At 42.2% G+C, this 19,952-nt stretch overlaps 2 protein-coding genes across 2 annotated transcripts; one reads left to right on the forward strand and one right to left on the reverse strand.

The window, feature by feature from the left end:
• Positions 1 to 1,733: 1,733 nt before the first annotated feature.
• LOC109422132 (UDP-N-acetylglucosamine transporter) lies at positions 1,734 to 5,656 on the reverse strand. The gene is made up of 3 exons (XM_019696770.3): positions 5,346 to 5,656; positions 4,761 to 5,279; positions 1,734 to 2,421 (listed from the first exon to the last, which is right to left on the reverse strand). Exons 1-3 carry the CDS (start codon positions 5,353 to 5,355, stop codon positions 1,898 to 1,900), a joined length of 1,053 nt encoding a protein of 350 aa, XP_019552315.3. The 5' UTR covers positions 5,356 to 5,656; the 3' UTR covers positions 1,734 to 1,897.
• Positions 5,657 to 6,596: 940 nt separating this feature from the next.
• Positions 6,597 to 8,162, forward strand: LOC109422131 (uncharacterized). Its single transcript, XM_019696769.3, has 2 exons — positions 6,597 to 6,798; positions 6,963 to 8,162. Exons 1-2 carry the CDS (start codon positions 6,732 to 6,734, stop codon positions 8,081 to 8,083), a joined length of 1,188 nt encoding a protein of 395 aa, XP_019552314.3. The 5' UTR covers positions 6,597 to 6,731; the 3' UTR covers positions 8,084 to 8,162.
• The last annotated feature ends 11,790 nt before the right edge of the window (positions 8,163 to 19,952 follow it).

A 19,952-nucleotide genomic window follows, 5' to 3' on the forward strand; every position in this document is an offset into this window, starting at 1 on the left:
CAAACATGTTCTTGTCTCTGCAGGGTCTATCTGCATCCACCCACGCACATCAACACCAACACCCTATCAGAAAGAGCCTTCTTCAAGCTATCTCATAAGGGTGTTGATGGGCGTGGGTGGATGCAGATGGGCCCTGCAGAGACAGAAACATGTTTGTTTACAAAAAGCAGATAGGCCCTTTTCAAATGTTCGTCTAGACGAACAGGGATGCCAGATGAGAAGACAATTTTTTCATTAAATTCAGTCAGAGAATAGTCTATTTTATGAGGCTAGTCAAACGACAGAACTCCGCGCTCTGATGTTTACGTTTTCAATCATCATCCGGTTGATGATGGTTAATGACTGCGCGCAAGTCAAGCGTAGTTTTTGAAACTGGCTAAAACAATAATTAGAATTTTTTATTTGAATTCTTTTCGACAAGTTAACGAGTCAATCGCAACGAAAAAAATACCTGATTAATTTATGAGATTTGTATTGCTTCTGCGACTGCTTTTGAGCCTTTTTTGGCGCCATTTTCTCATATCTCCAATTTGTCGCACAAGTACCTTTTCAAAAATTACACGAGATTCCAGCAAAACAAACGTGCGTGGAATTCTGTCAGTTGACGCCGCTGCTGCGATCAGCTGTTCTGAAACGTCTCGTGAAATGGCTTATAATAATTTGTTATACAGTAGACGTTCGATAACTGCAACATGTTTACGTTTCACTTAGCGAACAAAATTCGATAACTGCAACGTCAGTTAGACGTCAACAACCCATCAATTGACGTTAAATGAACGAAAAATTCATTCGACTGTTCATTTGGGCTAACTTGGCGCACCGTTTTGACGGATAGCGGTGCGATAACTGCAAATTTGTTGCACTTACCGGACTTGCAGTTTAACCATTTGCACCGACCGAACGTCTACTGTACAGTAGACGTTCGGTCGGTGCAAACAGTTTAACTGCAATGCTTTTTAACTGCAAGTCCGGTAAGTGCAACAAATTTGCAGTTAACGCACCGCTATCTGTCAAAACGGTGCGCCACGTTAGCTCAAATGAACAATCGAATGAATTTTTCGTTCATTTAACGTCAATTGATGGGTTGTTGACGCCTATCTGACGTTGCAGTTACCGAATTTCGTTCGCTAAGTGAAATGTAAACATGTTGCAGTTATCGAACGTCTACTGTACTAAACAAATAGTCCATTTTACGAGCCAATGAATGAATTTTGACAGGAGGTAGTGTCCAATAACCCGTGAAAACCAATATCATCATCAACATTGTTGTCACTTCGTAAAATGGCTCATTCTCTGGAAAATATTTGCAACGTCCGAAGAGAGCAAAAGTTCTTTTTGTAATTTTTAACCCGTTTTACCCAAAATTTTAATCAATTGAATAATATTTACATATGTGCAGTAGACGTTCGGTCGGTGCAAACGGTTTAACTGCAATGCTTTTTAACTGCAAGTCCGGTAAGTGCAACAAATTTGCAGTTATCGCACCGCTATCCGTCAAAACGGTGCGCCAGGTTAGCCCAAATGAACAATCGAATGAATATTTCGTTCATTTAACGTCAATTGATGGGTTGTTGACGCCTATCTGACGTTGCAGTTATCGAATTTTGTTCGTTAAGTGAAACGTAAACATGTTGCAGTTATCGAACGTCTACTGTATTTAATCTGGATAGCCTTCGACGCGTCATTTCGTAAAATGGCTATAGGAAGTTTCGAAATTGCAGCGCCCATATCGATTATTGTTAAAATTTCCTTTATTTTTTTACTGTATACTTTTACCTAAAAATTTAAGTAACTTAAATTTTTCATTGCATCATTTCGTCACATAATATGTCCTAAATAATCCTACAGAAGAAAAAAAATCAGCTTAGCTCAGCCTAATACTACATACGTCCTTCGTTCAGACCTTTTCCGCCAGCAGCCGCTCCACGCTTTCCGGATTGAGCTTGACGATCTTCTGCTTGGCGGCCGCATTCGGATCGTACCCGTAGAGGAAAATCGATGCAATCACCAGGGCGGCCCCAAACGTAAACTGCATCGTCAGGTTGAAATCGAACAGATACATCGACGCCACACAGGAAATAATGATCGCCAGCGAGGTGGCAAAGCCCTTCAGGATGTTGTCGGCGTACTTGACCACCACGGCCACAATCAGGCCACCGCCGGCCTGCAGCAGGATCAGGTACCAGATGAACCCGTCGTACCCATAGAAGAACCCATCGGAGGTGATTTTTATGCCGTCGTTCACGAAGCACGTTACCAGCCCGAACGGCAGGCTGAGCAAGCTGAGCTGAATGTTTCGCATCCAGATGGAGATGTCCGCCCCCTTGAGCATCTTCTCGAAGTAGATACCGGCAAAGCCGGACAGGAAGCACGCACCGAGGGCGGCGCTGAAGCCGAGCAGGCGGTTCTGGTCCGGTTCACCTGGAAACGATAAAGAAACCGAATTAATCCACCGATGGTAGACAGTACCCTTATTACACTTAAGGTACACCGGGGCAAGTCCGGGAAAAAGGCATGATATTTCTGCCTAGTGGCTAATTGGCTTCTTTAGCGGTGTTAAGATAATTTCATAGTCTGAATCTGCATGCCAAACTGAGCCGAAATCCAAATTTTCATCAATTTTGGTGCCCGGCAACCTATTTAAAAATCAGTTTGAAGTTTGTATGGGAGCGATTTGTCGAATCACCCCCCTCGTCGCATTTTGTACTGGGCGGAGCTCTGTCAAGCAGTTGCCCAGCTGTCAAAAGGTGATTTCAAAAAATGTCTTTAGAATTGATTTTAGATATCAAAATAAAGTTCTAAAAATCTGAAAAAAAATCATAGTGACTCAGAAAGAGATGCTCTTTCGTATAAAATCAAAAAATCTTTACATTTTTTTAAATTTAAAAACCCAATTGAGCCGAAATCCAAATGTTCATGATTTTTTGTGCCCGGGGACCTATTTAAAAATCAGTTTGTATGGGAGCGATTTGTCCAATCACCCCCCTCGTCGTATTTTGTACAGTAGACGTTCGGTCAGTGCAAACGGTTTAACTGCAATGCTTTTTAACTGCAAGTCCGGTAAGTGCAACAATTTTGCAGTTATCGCACCGCCATCCGTCAAAATGGTGCGCCATGTTAGCCCAAATGAACAGTCGGATGAAGTTCGCGTTCATTTTACGTCAGTTGATGGTTTGTTGACACTGTCAGGCGTTGCAGTTATCGAATTTTCGTTCGTTAGGTGAAACGTAAACATATTGTAGTCATCGAACGTCTACTGTACTGGGCGGAGCTCTGTCAAGCAGTTGCCCAGCTGTCAAAAGGCGAATTTCCCCGAGAGGGTAAACCGCAACGAAAAAGCGAAGTCTGCCGAGAGGATAAGCTAATGGCGAAGAGGTGAAAGATGTGAGAAGTAGGATTTGATAAATGATAGCTGTGAGAGAGAGAGCGAGATAATGAGATATGAGATGATGAGAGATGAAAGATGGGAGATGAGGGATGAGAGATGAAAGATGGGAGATGAGGGATGAGAGATAAGAGATGAGATATAAGGATGAGAGATGAGAGGTGAGAGTTGAGAGATGAAAGATAAGAGATAGAAGATGATGATGAGACATAAAAGATAAAAGATGAGAGAAAACAGATGAGAGGTGAGAGATTAGAGATGATGAATATTAAAGCTGAGATGAAAGATGAGTGATAAGAGGTGAGAGATGAGATATGAGATCATAGATGAGAGATAATGATGAAATGAGAAAATATGATAATGATGATAAGGGATTAGAGATGAGAGATGATAATTATGGTAAGAGACGATAGATGAGAGTTAAAAGATGAGAGATGAGACATGTTTGATGAGAGATGAAAGATGAAATTTAAGAGAGGTGAGAGATGAGTAATTAGATAGGAGGGATAAGAGAGGAAAGATGAGAGATGATCAGAGGTGCGAGATGATGATGATAATGAAGAGAAATGAGAGATGATGATAATGTGAGATAAGAGATGAGATGTGAGAGATGGTGATGATGATGATGATGATGATGATGATGATGATGATGAGAGATGAAAGATGAGAGTTGAAAAATGAGAGATGTGAGATGAAAGGTGAGAGGTTAAAGATTAGAGATAGTAGATGACAGATAAGAGATGGAAGCCAAAAAAAAATAAGAGGACCAGACAGATGAGAGATGACAGATTGGAGATAATGATGATGAGAGATGAAACGAGTGATGAAAGGTTAGAGATGAGTGATAAAAGGTGAGAGATGATAAAGATGATAAGAGACGATAGATGAGAGTTTAAAGATGTGAGATGAGAGATGAGAGATGAAAGATGATAATGAAAGGTGAGATATGAGAGATAAAAGATGAGAGATGATGATGTGAAATAATGATGATGAGTAGGAGATGAGAAATGAGTGGTGTGAGATAAGAAATAAGAGATAAGAGTTGAGAGATGATGATAAAGAGAAATAAGAGATTGTGATGATGATGATGATAGATGAGGGTTGGTGATAAAGTGAGATAAGAAACGGGAGATGAGAGATGATACAGTAGACGTTCGGTCGGTGCAAACGGTATAATTAGTCTATGGTACCCTTATTACACCGGTACAAGTCCGGAAAAGGAAAGACATTTCTGTCTAGTGGAGAATTGGGTAAGGTCTCGATGAGACTCTGAAACACTCAGAACATCATTGAGTTGCTCTCAAATTGCTGCGTTTGGATGAATGTTCTGCCGGTGTAGGATATAGTACCCACAAAGTACGCCATCCCAACTCACCTGGCATGTGCTGCTGCCGGGAGGCAGCCGTCCCGCTCGAATCCGTCTGCGCCAGCTGCACAGTGGCCACGCCCACAACGAGCGCCACCAGCGCAGCCCACTGCGTCGGGAACAACTGCTTCCTTAGAATAATCACCGCAAACACTGCGGTCGTCAAAATTTTCAACTGATAGGTCACCTGGTAGGTGGCCGCGTCCAGATGCGACGCCGAAACGTACAGCAGGTTGTTCTGTAGGATGTACAGGAACGACGGCACGCAGATCTTGAGCGTGTCGATCGGTTGCTTCACGATCGTGCTGTGCAGGGCGTGGTGCAGCCGGTGCAAACTTTTGCCCTCCTCCATGAACACCAGCACCAGACTGGTGAGCAGTTTGACCACTTCGGCCATCACGACGGCTGTGGAGCTGAGGAACATCGCACCGGGCCGGGTCCGGGCGTACCGCATGCTAAGTCCCAGTATGGCATTCTGAAGCGTGAGGGTCACCAAGCTGAGGTACTTCAGATTACTGCTGGCGGATTCTGCAAGGATTCGGTAGGGTCAATCGAAAGTCTTTCAGAATGGTGGTAAATCAAGAGTGCACTTACTTGGAGCCATCTTCGTCGAGTCAAATGAGGTCACTCACAAACCAGTTTTCTGTGTAGTGATCGTTCGTTCGGGGTTCTGGTAAAAATCGACTAAATTTCAATCATTTCCCGATTGAAAATGCGATTGGCGGCCTGAGGTTGTGCGTGGGCGCCCTAGGATGCGATGAATGTGACGAACCAACCGCTGATTGCACTCCCGCTGCTTGCTTCTAGAGGTCTGCGACGCGTCCCAAGAATCGCAACCAGCAGCAGAAATTTTTGATTACGTTGACAGAAACGCCAGCAGTCTCATCAGAAGCGGGCGCCGTGGTTTGTTTACAAATTATTCTTGTTTGAGGCAAGGTCGCACGCTCGTGTATTTTTACACATCATGAGCGTCATTTTTTTTCACTCGCTGCGAGCTTTCGAGTCAAGGTGAGTTGAGTGTCCATAAAAATCTGACTACATACATGTGTACAAATCTCACAGCTTATGTGTAAGGCTAGTGTTAATCAGATGAATCAGATCTAACAACAAAATCTTATTGTGCATCCTAGCTTAATCACTCAGATCCAGCTGATCTGAGTCAGCCGCCATAAGATTGCGCCCGTTTGATTTGTACACGGCGGCTGACAGCTCCACCCGGCGGCTGCAAAACAGTTTTAGCCAAGGTATACCGCATTTAGTTCACTACTGGACTGCGAACTGCGACATTATAAGTGCGAAAACGTAAATAAAAGTGCGCGATTGCATCAAATCAGGTTGATGTCTTCGGCGCACTGTTTCTTCAATCTATGGAGAACAAGTGCTCTGAAGACACCGAGTTGATTTGATGCAATCGCGCACTTTTATTAGCGTTTTCGCACTCGTGAAAACTAGTGCGATAGTCCAGTGGTGAACTAAATGCGCTATACACACCGTGTACAAATCATACGTGCGCGGTCTGGCGCAATCTAAGGCTGCGCGTTTCGAACGCAGCTTGCTGAGAATCTAAGATAAGCGCGGCAATACAAAAAAGGTTTGTTTGAAACCAGCTGTTCTAGACACAAAAAAAGCTTAGCGTGTATGAAACCACTGATGATGATGATTGCTGGTCCACTGCACGAATTTCTGCTGGCCTGCTTACTCTCACACGAAATTTGACGTTTGAGCGGTGCCGACACCGCTCAAACGTCAAATTTCGTGTGAGAGTAAGCAAGCTAGCAGAAATTCGTGCAGTGGACCATGATGACAATGACAGTTCTATCGCTGCGCGACGTCAGCCCTGAGCGTTTCATAGAAGGTCGATAAAGAAGATTGCTCAGTTTTTGATCAAAACAAACGTGAGGTGAATCGTGTGCCGTAATTCATGTGGAAAACCGAGTGATTTCACAAGAAAACTGATCAATATCATTAGGACAAATCGCCATGAAGTCAACAACGAAGATTGTGGATGTCGTCGACGTTCAAAATGACCGGGATAATCCCATTTTATGTGAGTATGAAATTGCATCTCGGGGCTTCCATGTGCGATTTGGATTTGGATACGAGCTTGTTTTGGATTTGATCAACTGTGGCACAGCGAACAGTGGGCTCATCCGAGGTCGCTTGATGACCATAATTTGGTTGAAATTTATCGAACTTATGTTTCCATTTCAGTGAGCTTCCAGAATGCCGAGATGGGCTACAAAAATGACAGCCAAATACACTGCTTCCGGGCCGAAGACATGAACCGAGCCACCGCCGACGAACCAACCCCATCCCGGATGGCAGTAGTCATCAGCGATCAGCAAGCGTACCGCGGCTATCTGGGTGAAAACCTCCCGTCGGACCTGATGAACACCTACATCGCAATCCGGAGCAAACGCACCGGCAAGATGCGCCTCATCCAAATGGAAGAATGCACCATGTTGAACGCCTGCTATGATGACAACGCGAACAAATTTCAAGAGGAGGAGAGCTCCCTCACGGTGATGCGCAAGTTCGGTGGCAAACAGGCCATTCGGGCCCTGGAACGCATCGAACGATCCACCAGCAACATCGACGTGATGAGCGAATCCATCCAACATACCGTCACCAAGTACGACGACGAGCAGTTCACCGAGGACAACGCCTTCGCCAAGAACAAGGTCGAAGGTGAGCTCATCCTGGCCAGCATGAAACCACCACGGAACCCGGAGGCCAAAACTCCAGCCGAGGTGTACCGCTTGCAAGATATGCTCTCGAAGATGGTTCTGGATAGTTTGAAAACCGTTGGGCTGGGACTGCTGCAAAAAGCACCGGAATCGCTGGACTTTTCCAATGTCTATCTGACGAACAAGGTGAAGGCGGCCCTACAGTCCAAGGAGCCCGACTCCGACGAAAACGTCCGTACGCTACAGATTTGCCTCTTCATGGACGCCCTATGTCGCCTCCTGGGATATCGCGGTACCAACTTCGACAAGGTCGCGTGTTCCCCATTCTCCAACGAGCTGTACCACGAAATCAAGCAGAACTTCTCCCAGGTGAATCAGCACAAGCCGACCAAGACCAAATACACGGTGCACAAGGCGCTGACGCACTATCTGGCGCTGGCCTTCATGCTGGAGAATGGAACACTGAACGTGGACCAGGTGCACGGCGGGTTGAACATTACCAAGAACGAGATGCTCAAGTTTGCGGCTTTCATTGGGGGATCGTACAACTCGGTGAAGAACTCGTTGACGCTGCGTATGACGGAGAGCAGCGGTGCAGGGAAGTCGTCGTTCGGGGGAAGGAAACGTTACGGCAAAAGGAAGTAATACGGGGAGGTGGTTCCATAGTTGTAATTGTAATTGTAATTTATTAATTATACGAAAGCCTGGCAGTTATTGAACTATAAATCAGGTCAAGGAAAAAAACTGGTGGTTGTGTTATCAATTAAAATATTTTTTGCATTCTCCGAAATTTCCAATATTGTTTTGTAATAGTATAAATAGTATCTCTGCCTAAACGTATTTCTATATTAATAGTCTCAGATTTATAGCTTTTGGGGCTATTTATAAACCTTGTGGTCCTTTTCTTAGGCAGGCGCGACACAAGTCCAAAAATCGATTGAGTTCACCAGTACGCCGGTGGTCCCCCATTTCTACGGTAAACTAGCCTAGGCATGGTCACATCGAACGCACGCGAGAGCACCGCTACCATCTCGTCTCTGCTCAAACAGGGTAGGTGTCGCTCACGATGGAGCGCCTCCCTAAATACCTCGTCATTGAAGTATGCTGTCTTCCACCTAGGACGGCTTGACCTTGGCCTAACTGCCTCTTCCTCTACGGCAGCGGGTTGTAGTCCATACTATAGCGAACCGCCAGATGATCGCTGTGAGTGCAGCCATCGTCTACCTTCCAGTTTGGCCTGGTCCACAAAAGCTAACGTCAATTATCGACTCCGCTCCGTTTCGGAAAGGTATAAAGTTGACTGTAGTTGTACCTACTGCTCATCTTTTGCGAGTGTGTTACGTGTAGTGTCGACTGGCACGCGACCTGGACCTTGGTCGAATCCTGCTTGGAAATTGGTTTGTGTTGCCGATGGGGATGGCCCGCGAAATCGCATTGTGTTGTTTGGGAAGGCCCGCTCGATGCATGTTAGGTAGATGTAGTTTGTTCGAGTTTGACGTGCCTACACCCTCCCTGGTTCTACCAAAGTACCAAGATTACCTATGTTTCTGCCGGGCCCCCAGGGGGAATGACATGTCCTTTTCTAACCGGAATATCCGCATTTATCCGTTCCTAAACGTCGCTAACCGCTACTAACTGAGCAGCAGTTAGACGCGGTTAACGACGGTTAGCAACGGATAAATGCGGATTTTTCCGGTTAGCAAAGGAAGTGTCATTCCCCTTGCGGGCCCCTGCAGCTGCAGCTCGCACTGTTGCTGCAGTGCCGTGACGAGCTCTTCCGCGTCAGTGATCTCATCTAGGTTCCCAGTCAACCAGTGATCATATAAGATGGCAATGTTGAGGCGATATTTGTGTATTTTACACGCGGTTAACCCGTTAACACCCGGGACTATAGTGGTAATCACGTTCAAATGTATGCGTGTCTCTTTTGTAGATGTAGTAGTGAAACTTGGGGGAAAATATGTGCAGGTGCACTCTTACCCCGGTTGTTAGTTTTATCATTATTTAGCCGTTTTACCCAAATCAGTTGGGTAATACAGTAGACGTTCGGTCGGTGCAAACGGTTTAACTGCAATGCTTTTTAACTGCAAGTCCGGTAAGTGCAACAATTTTGCAGTTATCGCACCGCCATCCGTCAAAATGGTGCGCCATGTTAGCCCAAATGAACACTTGGATGAAGTTCGCGTTCATTTACCGTCAGTTGATGGTTTGTTGACACTGTCAGGCGTTGCAATTATCGGATTTTCGTTCGCTAAGTGAAACGTAAACATGTTGCAGTTATCGAACGTCTACTGTACAGTGGGATTCCGTTTTTGGCAACAAAATTAAAATTTTCAGTTGCCAAAACTGGAACCGTGCCAAAAACGGAACCATTATTTTACAATAAATTTTCTTGCAGTTCTATTTTCTAAACATTGATATTGGCTTATTAAAATATAAAAATACGCAACTGTATGATGATATTATGTTTAATTTATTTTGTGTAGGTGTTTTTAACTGTTTACTCATTTTTCTAATCCAATGCTTCTAATCTTACGGAGATGTAGAATATCATTCATATCAAGTCCATTTTCTTCGGCCCACTCTAGTGCAAAACTCAGGCATTTTACAGCACGGTAATGCTGACTTTGCTCAACCGTTTCCGCTGGACGTGCTTCATCACACTCAATCTCAATGTTGTCCGGCTCAACCAAGGATTCAACAGAATCATCGTCGTCTTCGTCGTGAAAATCGGTTTCATAACTTTCTTCGTTGTTGACGATTGCCAAAATGTCCGTGTTAGAATAAGCGTCGATGCACCTGTCTTCATCAGGTAGTCCGGATGATTCCACTGCTTGAACCCTGCACGTTAAAACAAACACACATGGAAATGAGTATGATTGAAACTGAGCTACAATGTGTGAATTAGTTTTTCGGCTCTAAAGCTCACCGCACAAAAACAAAATTTACACATTTTATATTGTTCAAGAATAGTTCTACAATCAATTAAGTGTCTTACCGTGAGGTTTGCTGGAATAATAACGACAACGGTACACGCATACGCCAATGTTCCTCCAAGCCTGTTGCAACACTGACTGAAAAACGCTCATCCACGCTTCGTTAAGCCAGAATGCAACATCCTTCAAATTTATGCTTTTCAAATGAACTGCACTATCAATGGACTACCTGCATCGGTTTCCGACATATTCCACCGCGAGAGGCGCTTCAAGTACACTCTAGCTCTATCGGAGACTAATGGAAACATTTTAATGTTCCACCAAATTCCAACAGGTGGCGGCTCGATAGAGAAAACAAGTCTACAGTGATTGCACCAAATTAGGGAAGATAGTATTTAATGAATTGTTACTCCTGATTGAACTTAAAATGATAATTTTAGTACTCCGTTCAGCGCATTACTTCATATTTCTATTGATTTTGTTAATGAAATAAAGCACATGTAATTATTTTTGTTTAAAATGAGCATTAATAATACAGTAGACGTTCGATAACTGCAACATGTTTACGTTTCACTTAACGAACAAAATTCGATAACTGCAACGTCAGATAGGCGTCAACAACCCATCAATTGACGTTAAATGAACGAAATATTCATTCGATTGTTCATTTGGGCTAACCTGGCGCACCGTTTTGATGGATAGCGGTGCGATAACTGCAAATTTGTTGCACTTACCGGACTTGCAGTTAAAAAGCATTGCAGTTAAACCGTTTGCACCGACCGAACGTCTACTGTATGTGAGAAACAATAAAATTTTCATTTCGTGCCGCAAATGGTGCAGTACGGTAAAGCTGCTAGAAAAATTTTGACAGCTCATTTGCGTTCGCGGCTACGAAGGTAAAAGAGATTCCAACTCTTTGTCGCTCTAATGAAAAACCTCGTGAGGAACTGTCAGAATGTGCGTGAAAAAAAGCAAAAAACATTTCTCTCTCGTTTTTTCTCACGTATGGTTTACGTTACGTGGGTAGAGAAGCAAAACATTGAAAACAGTAGAGGAGTCGCGATCACGACGAGCAATGTAAATCGAGAGTAAAATTAAAACAACACACGAGTTGTATTTTAGTTCGCGAGTGATAAAATAATGTTAGCCTGTGATAGGAGATTGGACTATTTGACGAATTATACAAATGTCCCGAAAGAAACTAGCATGAATCAGAAGTTTCCACAGGAGGATAGCAGGTAGGTCTTGTATGTAGTACCGTCATTGTTTGTGCCCAAAAACTCAACTTTACATGATTTTAGATTAATCAACAAGTGCCCCTGGAGTCCAAAATGAAGGAAATGGAAATAAAAATGTCGACCAGCCAGAATTTCAAAGAAATACAGTAGACGTTCGGTCGGTGCAAACGGTTTAACTGCAATGCTTTCTAACTGCAAGTCCGGTAAGTGCAACAAATTTGCAGTTATCGCACCGCTTACCGTCAAAAAAGTGCGCCAGGTTAGCCCAAATGAACAGTCGAATGAATTTTACGTTCATTTTACGTCAATTGATGGGTTGTTGACGCCAATCTGACGTTGCAGTTATCGAATTTTGTTCGCTAGGTGAAACGTAAACATGTTGCAGTTATCGAACGTCTACTGTATTGGGAAAGATGATCCAGGACTCAGGAGCAGTACAAGTTCAATGCGGGAAGTGGCTGTGAAGATTTTTTTTTTCCAAGATTCGGAACTAATGCAGGAGCTTACGCCGTTGTGCCAGTTTTTGGTCATGATCAATTTGCAATCCCGTTTGGACTCTTCAATGGAATCGATGAATACAACTTGTTGCATCGATGAATACAAACTGCTGCATTCCAGGACTGCTGTTAGTCTGACTCGGCGTTGCTTCTGACCGCCGTTCTTCTCCGAAGGCAATTTGATGTGCCGACGATGACTCCTTACCGGATCAACAATACCTGCGCAACACTAGGAACATCTTCAACGACATAACGGAATTTAATCCGTCTCGATGAACCGTGCAGAAGTCGCCGCATGCCAGTGGAACTCCTACGAGAGCCGCGACGCAATGACGCCGTCGAGGTGTTTCCCCACAGACGATGAATATTCCTGGGCTCTGTTGAAACATCTGGATACTATGTATGATCGCGTATCTGAAGTATACTTCAGTATTATAAAATTAGATATTAGTTTTAATATGTAATCAAATGAAATATTTACCGCAGATTTTTGATTGCGCGTTGCCACTCTAAACTTTTTTTCATTTTTTTATTTCGACTCATTGACAGAAGGGTAAAGGTAAACATGGATCCATGTATTTACGTGATGCCATGTATAGGCAAACGAAGATCAACCAATATCAAGGCAGAAGTTTTCGGTCGAAATAATGTATGGAGATTTGAACATTTTTTCAAATATTTCAAATATTTCGAAATTTTGGAAAAAAATATTTGGTATCGTAGGTTGCGATCATTATGGCCTACAACCTGTACCAAATATTTTTTCCGATAAAATGCATATTAAGTCAAGAAATTATTTTTTATTAATTTCTCCATACATTTTAAAAGTAAAAAACTCCTGCTCACTAGCGCCATCTGTTGCAATTTTTGTCAAAGCTGGTAATCCATTGATGAAAATGATATTTCTTGATGCAGTTTTTCACGGTATTTGAGCTTGATGGTTTGAATTATGTGCTGATCCATCGGCTGCAGGATCGGAGTTACATTTGGTGGAAGAAAAATCACATTGATGCGTTCATCGTCAGAGCAGAGTTCATCTTCGAAATGATGCGCCGTGCAATTATCCAGCAAGAGCAAGGCTTTCGGTTCGATTCCAGCTTTTTCTGAATATTGTCGAACATTTGGTACAAACGATTTGTGGAACCAGGATTGGAAAATATTTCGAGTCATCCAGGCATTCTTCGAAGCATCATATTGCAATGGCAACTGAATGTTCTTGAACGCTCTCGGTTTTTTTGATTTTCCAATCATTAGCATCGGAAGTTTGTTTGATCCGGAAGCATTTGCACAGGGCATGAAAGTGATTCTATCTTTCGCCACCTTATGCCCTGTTGCGGAAGTTTCTTTGCTATGAACCAGCGTGTAGTTCGGCAAAATTTTGAAAAATAATCCCGACTCGTCGGCATTATAGAGTTGGTCAATTGAAAGCCCTCATTCATCCACAACTTCAAAAAACTGTTGTTTAAAAGGCTCGATGCTTTCCAGGTCACTTGAAAGCTTCTCGCCGGATATTTTCAATTTTCGAATTTTAAATCTTTTCTTGAAATTATGCAGCCACTTCTTACTAAACTTGAAATTACTTGGAATGTTCAGTTTAGAAGCAAACTTTCGAGCTTGTAGCAAAATCAAGCCAGAGGTGAGTGTTTCATGATTATCCCGCATTTTCAAAAACCAATAAAACAGAGCAAGTTCAAGCTTTTGGTACTTCCCGGAAGAGACGTATTTTCCTTTGCAATTTGTTCCACCCATGGAAGATGATTTTCGCAGAATCTGTTCTTCTTGAAGTTCGATTTTTCTGATTGTTGCTCTGTCTACCCCGAATTCCTCCGCAAGTTCTGACTTGTTGTTTTTCTTCTCCTTTAGACGCTGCAGTACTTCGGTTTTTTGCTTCAGAGTGAGGCTTCGCCTTTCTTTCTTCTTCGGAAATTTCTCCATATTCTGGACCGCAAAAACCATCGAAATTATGTAATCGTTATCGAATAAAATGAACTAATAACATACCTCCTGATCAGATCTCGGTTTATTATGCTGCCAATATCCTAGCTTTTCTCCCTATTCTTTCAACGGAGCGAAAACCATGCTAACGATTTGACGTCCCAGCTTCTTTTGAAAAAAAAGTTGAATGTTAAAAGTCAAGGCTAACATGAATATCAAGCATGCGTAGCCATGGCAACGATCTAAATGATTTTAGAATAATCATCCTGTCCTATTCCGACGTCATCCCCAAGCAACACGCATGTTATAATAGAGTTACGACAGCGCAAGTTTTGGTTGTATATAAGTTTATTTGACGTACTTCTAACATTGTGTTGAAATAACGTAAAATAAACTTCTATAGAACCAAAACTTGCGCTGTCGTAACTATTATATAACATGTGTGTTGCTTGGGTCATTAGTCAGTAATATCTTGATATAGTTCAGAACAAATATGTCAAGACAGAAATGCTGACTCGTTATTTGGAGAGAAAACTACGGTGGTGGATGATTTAATGCTATTTTCGGCAATAAAATGTTATATGTAACAGAAATGTCTAGTGAGACGTATAGGGTAAACCCTTAGAATATTGTTTGATGCAATTGTAAACAACATGCTACAACTATTCGTTGTAGCCACCATTCAGTAAACATTTGGAAAAGAAAATTCCCCTAAATTTCAAATTGTGAACTTCACATAAGCGTCTAGAGAAATTATTGACCATTAATTGTTCAAATAAGAGCTGTTCAGTATCAAAAATAGCTTATTTATATTAAACTAGCTGTCCCGGCAAACCTTGTCTTGCCAGTTGTGGTGGTTGACAGCTGTTGAGGTCATTACAGCACAGCACTCTAGATTGGTTTTATTGCGGTCATGTTGACTTTGTACCCAGTTCACACAAATCTCAGTATTTTCTAAATATTTTTAGTTTTTTAATTCATTTTTTCAACTTTTTATACATATAAACACAGCCACCATGAATACAAATCGAACCTTGCAAGAGTCATTCCGATCGGTTCAGCCGTTCGTGAGTTTTGTTGCCTCAAAGGGACTCAAAATTCATTTTTATATATATAGATTTGCCCTTTTTTCAAGTGAATCCAAAACTGTTGCCAAAAACGGAACCTTTTGTTGCCAAAATCGGGGTATGCCAAAAACGGAGCATGCCAAAAGAGGAGCATGCCAAAAACGGAATCGCACTGTATTTTCATATGCAATCTGAATAGCCTTTGAATTGGCGTGCATTTTTGTGTATGGAAAAATTCAAGCTAGTGTTCGTGTGATGAAATGTCACTTATCTCTATAGATAGTAGAGTAAACATAGATCCGCGATGATGAATCCGTTGTATCCAAACGAACTGTCAAAATTTGTATCCAAACGAGCATGACGTCACGATTCCAACAACAACAATGGAGTGCGTGACGTCATATTCAACAGTCGCACTCTTGAAAAATACTACTCACACGCTTGAAACATTTCACTCAGTGATGTCCGCGTATCTATGTTTACTCTACTATCTATACCCGGGACGATCTTCTTTTGGTAGAAATGCAATATCTTCTTTGTTTTAGACATTTTATCCTGGAGTTTTTTTTTGTCAAGGGGAACAGTTGTGCTGAGAAATGCACGGTATCTCCCCCCTTTTGCTGGTAGCCGAAGATACGTGGCTTTTTTTTCTGTATTTTTTATAGATTCTACATGGTTTTAGTCAAATTTCATCATTATCATTCATCGCTAATCATCAATAGTTTTCACTGATCCTTAACCTGCAATGAACTACTACCCAGTGGTGGAAAGCATCATGCGCTTGACGTGTTTTTTGGTTTGCATCCAACACAATCGTTGCTCACGCGCTCGCGAACCCAAAAAGAGAGAACGGTTCTCGATTTCCCGGATCGACGAACTAACACAAAACAAATGTCGAACGAGCAGAATCGCAGTTGGTTCGCCAGAAGGATCACAATGTAGAACACTTGGTTTGTTTCCATTTTTTGTACACTTAATGGTAATTAGTTGGGTGTTTTTTGATTATACTGGTCAGGTACCATTCCAATAAATGATATCGACGAAAAAGTTTACCAACATTTGATTTCATTACAGAAATATCGGCCGCGAACCTCTAAAATAAAAAAGCATCGCGCTTGCAAAAGATGCGATGCACTCGTTGGCGTTCGTGTCGTACGATCGTGAGCCACAGACGTACGAACACCATCGCATAGCAAAGGTTTGCGATGCGATAGCATTTTTTTGTAGCGCGTAAGCACACGTTCGCGATCAATTTCCACCACTGCTACTACCCATCATAGTCTGTTGAAGTTTTGATCCCAGAGCTATTCTAAGGCCTCCAAAGTACTCCGAAGTTTGTGTCTCAAATCCAGCAATCTAAACCAAATTTTATACACGATGAATAATCACAGAACATAGTTTATGGTACTTGTGGTACTCTCCGGCTTGACAGATCGAATGATAATAATCTTCACCAACGGCATGGCCTACTCAGTTATGATTATCGTCACCAAACTACCACATCTCCTTTTGTCAAATGTAATTATTTTTAAAACAAGTTATGATAAATAGTGCCTTTTTGAAAGATTTTGATAAACGAATTGCAAAAACAGTGCAACTAGATAACATACTGATAAAAATCCGATTTGACAATTGACTGATGCAGTGCAAAATAGAGAATAAATCTGTGAAGAAGGCCAAAATTGCATAATTATTTTGACAAAAGGAGATGTGGTAGTTTGGTGACGATAATCATAACTGAGTAGGCCATGCCGTTTTAATGGATCACTAAAATAACTAAAACGGCCGCTATGAAATGAACAGATAGCGCCATCGTAGCCTTGTGTGTTTGACGTAACTTGACTGCTGTCACTGTGTTACCGCCCATATACGGTGGTGCTTATGTTTTGATGCGGTGAGTAGCGGAAAAGTCAGCTCCAATGATCCATTGTCAACTGACGCTTTTGCTTTTGCGTCTCCCTCCTAGGAGGCAAGATATTATTACCAGCCCCGGCCGGATTTTCATCTGCCGCTTTGGCGCCCCCCTCCTTTGAGGCGAGACATTATTGCCGTCTACGGCCGGATTTTCATCCGTCGTTTCGGCATCTCCCTCTTTCGAGGCGAGATATTTCGACTTCCCTCATGTCTGATCCGAGCAGATGCTATCCGTCGAAAAACAGACTACTTATAGTTACCTAAAGCTTCAACTGGTTCATCCAGATACAAACAGTGAAAAACACTCTTGTTCTTTTGCCGTTTCCCTTCTTGTTTTCGTTGATGTGTAGCCGAAAGATCGCCACCGTGTTTCCAGTGAAATATCTGCTTCTTCAAGATGGTCTTCTTGTTGATTCTCCAAACTTCCGCTTCTGAGTTCAGCAAATGGGTTCTTCTCGTCGCCAATGTGGTACTCTCCGGCTTGACAGATCGAATGATAATAATCTTCACCAACGGCATGGCCTACTCAGTTATGATTATCGTCACCAAACTACCACAGTACTCAAAAAGCCTCAAAGCACCCCTAGAAAATTAATGATACATGAATTGGGTGATCTAGGTCATCCAAACTACTCTGGAATTCATTTTCCAACGACCATTTTGTATGGACAAATAAAAAAATTTGTATGGACTAATGACCACGCGGGGGGGGGGGGGGGGAGGGGGTGAAAAGTCCCAAAAAAATGACCACGTGGTTTATGGACAGCCCCACATACAAATGATCTTTATGGTATTTTGGAGTATCGGAAATTACCCAAGAATTCCTCCAGGTGTTCCTCGAAAATTCCTTCAGGAACCCATCAGACATTCATCGTGATGTTCTCCGAGAATACCTCTACATATTCCTAGGAAATACCTCCAGAACTTCCCGTGAAATCCTTCACGAGTTTCTTGGCAGTTGCTTTGAAATTCCTTCAGAAACTGTGCTGGAATTCCTCTAAGAGTTCCTCGGAAAGTACTTAAAGAACCTTCCGAAATCCTGCGGAAATTCCTCCGGAAGCTCCCCAAGGATTCCACTGGAATTCCCTGAGGATTGCTCGGGAATCCCCCAAGGATTTCTTCAGGAGTTCCGTGAAAACTCCTCCAGATATTTTTTTCAAGAGTTCCTGCAGAAATTTCTCCTTGGATTCCTCCAGGAAGCTTTCCAGGGATTCCTACAGGAATTTTCAAAGGATTTCTCCAGCGATTGCTCTAGAAATTCTTTCGGGAATTCCTTCAGGTTTACCACCAGGGATTCCTTCACTAATTACTCCATGGGTTGCTCCATGGACTCATCTAGGAATTCATGCAGGTATTCCTCCAGGAAATCCTATAGAACTCCTTCAGCAATTCATTCTGGATATCCTCCAACGACTAATCCAGGGATTTATACAGGAATGTTTCTAGAAATTCCTCCTGGGATTCCTCCAGAATTTCCTCTAGGAATTCTTCCAAGGATTATTCTAAGAATTCCTCCAGCGAATTTATACGGGTAATTGTCCAGGGTAATTTTCCAGAAATTCCTCCAGGACTTCCTCCAGGAATATCTCCAGAACTTTCACCAAGAATAACTACTAATTCAACTAGGAATTCATCAGGGGATTTCACAAGAAATTCCTCTACAGTATTCTCCAGAAATTCCTCCAGCAATTCAGGGGTTTTTCCAGGAATTCCTCACAGGGATTCATCCAGGAATTCCTCACAGGGATTCATCCAGGAATTCTTTCAGGATTCCCTCAGGAATTCCTCACGAAATTCCTCCTGGGATTCTCTCCAGAATATATTCCAGAAATTCCTTCATCGAATACTCCTGGTATTCCTTCAGGAATTACTCCAGGAACTCTTCCAGGAATTACTCTACGAATTCCTCCTGGATCTACTACAACAAGTCCTCTAGGAATTGTTCCGGGAAATACTCCAGGAATTCCTACACGAAATATTTCAGGAATTGATTCAGAAATTTCTCCAGGATTTTCTTCAAATTTCCAAAAATTCATCCAGGAATTGTTCCAGGTATTTCTCAAGAAAATCTTTCAGGAATTCCTCAAAGAATTCCCCCAGGAAATTCTTTAAAAATTCTCCCACAAATTACAACATGAATTCTTCCGGAAAGTACTCCAGGAATTCCTCCAGGATATATTCCAGAAATTCCTCCAGCAAATAAATACTCCAGGAATTCCTGAGGGGATTCCTGCAGGCATTTTTTGAGGAATTTCTGAAGGATTTCCTGGAAGAACTCCTGAAGGTATTTATAGAAAAATCCCTGGAGGTATTCCTAAAGGAATTTATAAAAGAATCATAGGCCAAATTCCTGGAAAGCATTCTTGAAGGAATTTTCGACAGAAGTATTGGAGCAGGTCTTGGAGAAAATCTTATTAAAGTTCTTGCCGAAATTCTAGATGAATTACTGGAGAAATTCCTGGATGGATTCTTGGAGGAATTCTTAGCAAAAGTTTTGGAGAAATAGCTGGAGAAATTCTTAGAAAAATTCCTGGAGGAATTTTTTGAGAAATTTGTGGAGGAATTCTTGAAGTAATTGGTTGAGAAATTCTTAGAAGGAATGTCGGAGCAGTTCCTGGAGAATTTCCTGAAGGATTTTTTTGTAGAAATCCCTGGAGTTGTCCCAGGAGTATTTTCCCGATAAATACCTGTAGATTTCCTGAAGAATCTTAGAGGTATTCATAAACGAATTTCTGGAGGATTTTTGGATGATTTTTCGAAGAAATTTATTTAAAAAAATCCCTGGAGGTATTTTTGGCGAAATTCCTGAAGCGATTCTTGGCAGAAGTCTTAGAGGGACCCCTGGTGAAATTCTTGGGGAAGGTCTTGTAGGAATTTCTGGAGAAATTCTTGGGGAATTCCTCAAGATATTATAAAAGGAATTCCTG

The sequence above is a fragment of the Aedes albopictus genome, unplaced genomic scaffold (genome assembly GCF_035046485.1).
Source record: "Aedes albopictus strain Foshan unplaced genomic scaffold, AalbF5 HiC_scaffold_207, whole genome shotgun sequence".
In the NCBI taxonomy this organism is placed as follows: Eukaryota; Metazoa; Arthropoda; class Insecta; order Diptera; family Culicidae; genus Aedes; species Aedes albopictus.

Excerpts from the sequence above, each read along its gene's own strand:
- LOC109422132 (XM_019696770.3), bottom strand. Across the intron at positions 2,422-4,760 it reads CCGGCAGCAGCACATGCCAG|GTGAACCGGACCAGAACCGC; the intron begins GTGAGTTGGGAT and ends TATCGTTTCCAG.
- LOC109422131 (XM_019696769.3), top strand. The coding sequence starts at position 6,732 with ATGAAGTCAACAACGAAGATTGTGGATGTCGTCGACGTTCAAAATGAC. Across the intron at positions 6,799-6,962 it reads CCGGGATAATCCCATTTTAT|TGAGCTTCCAGAATGCCGAG; the intron begins GTGAGTATGAAA and ends TTTCCATTTCAG.